The sequence below is a fragment of the Rutidosis leptorrhynchoides genome, chromosome 2, assembly GCF_046630445.1.
Source record: "Rutidosis leptorrhynchoides isolate AG116_Rl617_1_P2 chromosome 2, CSIRO_AGI_Rlap_v1, whole genome shotgun sequence".
Classification (NCBI taxonomy): domain Eukaryota; kingdom Viridiplantae; phylum Streptophyta; class Magnoliopsida; order Asterales; family Asteraceae; genus Rutidosis; species Rutidosis leptorrhynchoides.
The window spans coordinates 77,187,654-77,192,630 of record NC_092334.1 but is presented as its reverse complement, the minus strand read 5'-3'; the positions used below and the strand labels follow the sequence as shown (position 1 = coordinate 77,192,630).

The window sequence follows — 4,977 nt, the reverse complement described above, 5'->3', positions numbered from 1 at the left end:
TCATAATTAGTCACAAAATTGTCCGAACCACATTTTAGGGAAGACATATTCCGGTTAGTTACGCCGACTATCTTCTTGTACCTCAATTAATGACTTCCCCTCTAATGTCTTCATCTGTGAAAGATTTCACGTCTTTAAGAAAAACAGAAAAGTTCGTGATTCAAAACACTATGAGTATGATCTCATCGAAATAGGAACATAAAACTTGCATCTAATTGGGAATTGAATCCTATTATCCGCAAATTGTTGCTGCTGTTACCCATTTTCTACACAGATTACTGGTAACTCATATACTGGAATGTGTTCTTCATTCAGATCAAAAACCAAGAACAATATACAAATAAATACAGAAAATGCCCATCAAAATAACATGCAAGTACCAGAATATGGTATATTTCTTTATGTTTTTTATTAATATTAGAGAGATTGTATGAATTACGTACAGGCAAGGAATGGAATGTACGTACGTTAATAATGACTGTAATTCTTTCTTCTTCTTCTTCCATTTTTGCCACGTGTCTTAATTTTGATTTTGTTTCGAACAAATGGTGTGATGTGATGTTATTTAATCTGACGTTCGTACAAAACATGGGCATTTGTAAGAGAAAAAACAATCTAATTAAGATGAAAATAGTGAATCTTTGTTTCGTTTCAATGAATAATGTTGAATACTAATCCAACGGTGGACAAAAATTTTACTTTCAATATAGTTATTGAAATGGTCATCAACAACTTACCAGTTATGCTTTTATTTCTTAAAAGGTTATAACGAATTAGCTATAGATAAGCACTCATATTATTGCTTAGCGATATATTTGATATGTAGGTAATAATTCACTCAAGCTTTGTACCAAACTTGAACATATTGTTCTAACTGATGATGATTCGATCGTAAACCTTGAATGAATTGGACGAAATGAATTATAGCATTGCAATAATATAGATGTAAATAAATGTAAATGTAATACATGTAAATAAATAAACAATAACAATATATCCATAAGAGAAACATGATAAAATCCAAACTTCCAGGGACAAACGGATGATAATCATGATATATACCATTTCATCTTGATTCAAGCTGACACCAATTTTACATGATAAGAACCGAAGAGAGCACATGGACGTTAAACCAACAGGAGAAAGCTAGATATATCATGATAAGAAAAATACAAGAACCGATCAAGCAAATTCGACTTTTTAACTGCAGCAGGCTCCTCCTTGAGCAGGGGCACCATCTCTTCCTCCTGAAGGACCAGCGCCCCCACCATATCCGACTTTAATGCCAAAAGACTGCAATAACAAAAAAATAAAAATTAATAAATATAAAAATTGGTAGCAAGTTGATATTAACTTGGTTCAGCAGTAAAACTAACACTACAAATGTTGTGCAGAATTTTTTTATGAAATTTATGTTCTATATATCAAAACCTTATAACATGCATTTGAAAAGTCTCTTGTAAAAGAGATCAAGCTAGATTATAAATTTCAACTCGTTTAATTACAAGTGGATCCTATACACTATACAGTGGCGATTCCAGGGATTATAACTCAATGGGGTCCCGAAATTTTTTTCATTACTAATTATATTTAAATGCTATTTTGAGTGATAGTTTACTTTCAGAAGCTACAAATTCAAAAAATATATGAGGTCCGAGTAGTTAAATTTAGTGGTGTCTTATACAAGTTAAAAGAAAAACTATAAATTTGAAAAATATACGGGGTCCTGAAGTTAAATTTAGTGGTGTCCTATACAATTTAGAGGGTATTTTCTACTAAAAATTTTCAAACTAGTAGTGTCCCGTGACCCCACGTGCTTCTCTTTAAACTCGCCACGGATACTATATTTCATTTACCGTATCAAAAGAGTCTAAAGTTAACTTAGAAAAAACGGGTTGAAAATTGCCTAAAGTGGACTCTTACTCCTTAAGAATATATTTATACGTTGTTCCGAAAATTAGATTTCTTTTGTTATAATACTATATAACACATTAATTATAATTATGTATAGAAAACTTTATAGCTTATGTAATAAAAGTGTTTCAAGTCAACCCGGTTCATACAAAAATTACCCATATTGACCTTTAACCAACCCGAAAGCCCTGCCACCTTGCCTTCAGAAAACAAATACGTCCTTATAAGAAAGTGCTTTGAAAAAAATAGAAAGTTATCATGCATGCCTCGTTTGATACGTCAAATACTCCATCCTGAATTTTCTTATAGATCGTTCCAGCGGTGTTTATGAAAGCCTGAAAAGAATTTAAAATCAGATATGTGTACTCCACAAGCTCCTTAAAGTGTATCTATTAAAGCACTAAATAATAAACAAAAATTAAGTAATAAATTACTACCTCCTCAACATTCTGTGCAGTTTTTGCAGAGGCTTCCATGAATATTAGACCGTTTTCTTTTGCAAATTGTTCTCCTTCTTCTGTACTAACAGCTCGTCTGTGTGCAAGATCACTCTTATTACCAATAAGCATTACTGTCATATTTGCATTTGCATGTTGCCTAGCATCCTCCAACCAACTAGCAAGGTGATTGAATGTTTCCCTCCTTCATGGTACACAATACACACAAAGGTAGCTTATAAAAGAAGGAACATTTTTCATGACACATCAGCAAGCTAACATTTTTTGTTATAACACAATATTCATTACCTAGTTATGTCATAAACCAGAAGTGCACCCGCAGCGCCCCTGTAGTAAGACCTTGTTATAGATCTAAATGATTCCTGACCAGCCTGTAATGCCAAAACAAGAAGGCACGAATATGAGTGTATATGTAATGAATTACCGGGTAACATTAAAGGGTTGATTGAGTATGGGAACAAAAAAAAAAACATATGTAACATTAAAGGTACAAGAACAAAAGAAGTAAATAACAAACCGTGTCCCAGATTTGAAGCTTTATTGGCTTGTTGTCAATGGTGATCATTCTGGCACCAAATTCAACACCGATGGTTAAATCATGAACTGGCTGAAAACGCTTGTCTGTGAACTGCAGAAGAAGGCATGATTTTCCAACCCCTTCATAGTAAAAATCATTGACATCAGTTTATAGTTTGTTCTATATTAATATTAAATTACGTCGAAAGTTGTTTTGATATGCGCTACAAATGCTACAACCTGTGATTACAATCATCTACAAAAGAACGTTCAGAATACATTTTCATTTCATACTACGTGTGCCCTCATGGCCTCATACATTCTAGTTTCCTACTTTGGGCTAGCGAATTCATAAATGGTACTAGTCTACTAAAGTAATAGATTGAACTCGTGTGTCACAAGATAATGATAATAGAAATATATCATACGCTTGCACATCAAAAATTAATGCAGATTTTGTGCTCATATGCAATTTATAGGTTATTTAATTTGAATACTATGGGAAACAAGCATTATATAGTGATGATAACTGCTAACTGCTAACTGAATTCCAACTTATCATGATATCAATATCACTTCTATATACGATCAAGTTTTTGCTAAAAAAAATCAATTACCATACTCAACCACATACTAAGGTGTTTCAACTTAAATAAGATAAAATATGTGTGCCTCATGTTAGTGTATAACATAACTGACAATTATATAGCATTAAAAAGATAGTCTACTGACATGAACCAGATACATATAAATCAATTACACAAATACAATCTGGCTAGGGTTATGATCACAATAGAAATTTAATTTACAAACGCATATATAATTCATAATCTATATATCATATTAATAACAACATCAGTAATTATTAATATTAATTACGGAGTATTAATAATGATGATAGAACGATTTATAATTTACACAACCACTACTGACATGAACAAAAACAACAAAATCATACACATAACTTTGATTCTAAACAGATAGCTAAGCAACGATTCGACAATAAATTTCAAAATCAATCATAAATCAAAATCGATTACCAGTATCTCCGATGATGATGTATTTGAAAAGATAGGCGTATGACATGATCTTTCAGAAAGAATTAAATCGAATATGTTAGTATAATTATTCAAGTGAATCAGATATATCAATCAATCAATTGAAGAATGCAAAATTTTTAGAAGAAGAAAATAGAAATTGGAAAAGGCGAGATCCTTGGTTTGAGGTTTTCTTATAAATAAAAATGAAGAACACAGATGCGAATAATATTGAAATCTCATTTGCTTTGCTTAGCTTAGCTTAGCTGATCTGTCGTGTAAGCAACCGTTAGCCCAGGCCCAAATACGAAAACACCTTTTACTACCCCGTTCAAACTTAAATGTGGCTAACGAATTTTATTTTTTTAGAACTAATATAATTTAATTTTTAATTTTAATTCTTTATTACGTTACGATAATATTTATAAAAAATCAAATATTTTTTTTAAAAATCAAATAAAATGTGAGTTGTTAAATCAAGTATACACTACTATTACGTATGTGTGTAAACTGTAAATGAGCCGAGTCGATCTCAAAATCGATTAGGCTCGAGCTCGACTCGGTTAAGATATAAAAAGCTCAAGTTCGACATGTTTTAAACATAATATTCATGGACAGTACCTGTGGTTTGTTTACATTATCATGATAACACCTAAACTTCTTTTTTTGCGTAGTTGGTACTTAGGTTTTGAGTAACTTGCGTGGTTGGTACCCCTAACTAACTACAGTAAAATTTTAATGGTTAACCCCTCACATGTGCCACGCATGTGAGGGTATATTCGTCCGTTCACAAAAATTGCACTCTCAAGAATTTCAAAATATCAGTTTAACTTTTTTCTTCAGCCCCTCCAAATTTGAGAACTGAACCAACTTATTAAGTATAGGTGATAAACTGATAACGCATCGACCATTAAACTTGATAAAGAACTATCTGTACAAAATGATAATATTTCACACAGTTCTCTAAGCTCATCCTGTTGTGCAAATTCTTCAATTTCTTCATTCAAACTCGATAATACTTTCTTGAATTTCGCTTGATCATCCGATAACCT

The 4,977-nt window shown here is 31.8% G+C and overlaps 1 protein-coding gene across 1 annotated transcript; it reads right to left on the bottom strand.

The window, feature by feature from the left end:
- Positions 1–979: 979 nt before the first annotated feature.
- On the bottom strand, positions 980–4,134 carry LOC139891046 (ras-related protein RABB1c-like). Its single transcript, XM_071873973.1, has 6 exons — positions 3,929–4,134; positions 2,890–3,029; positions 2,661–2,743; positions 2,352–2,556; positions 2,181–2,249; positions 980–1,293 (listed from the first exon to the last, which is right to left on the bottom strand). The coding sequence occupies exons 1-6, from the start codon at positions 3,972–3,974 to the stop codon at positions 1,201–1,203; spliced, it is 636 nt and encodes a 211-aa protein (XP_071730074.1). The 5' UTR covers positions 3,975–4,134; the 3' UTR covers positions 980–1,200.
- Between the last annotated feature and the right edge of the window lie 843 nt (positions 4,135–4,977).

Bases quoted from the DNA above. Each gene is read 5' to 3' on its own strand.
- LOC139891046 (XM_071873973.1), bottom strand. From the start codon at position 3,974: ATGTCATACGCCTATCTTTTCAAATACATCATCATCGGAGATACTG. The intron at 2,557-2,660 runs GTAATGAATATT...TGTACCATGAAG, and splicing joins CTGGTTTATGACATAACTAG to GAGGGAAACATTCAATCACC. The intron at 2,250-2,351 runs GTAGTAATTTAT...AATTCTTTTCAG, and splicing joins CTGCACAGAATGTTGAGGAG to GCTTTCATAAACACCGCTGG.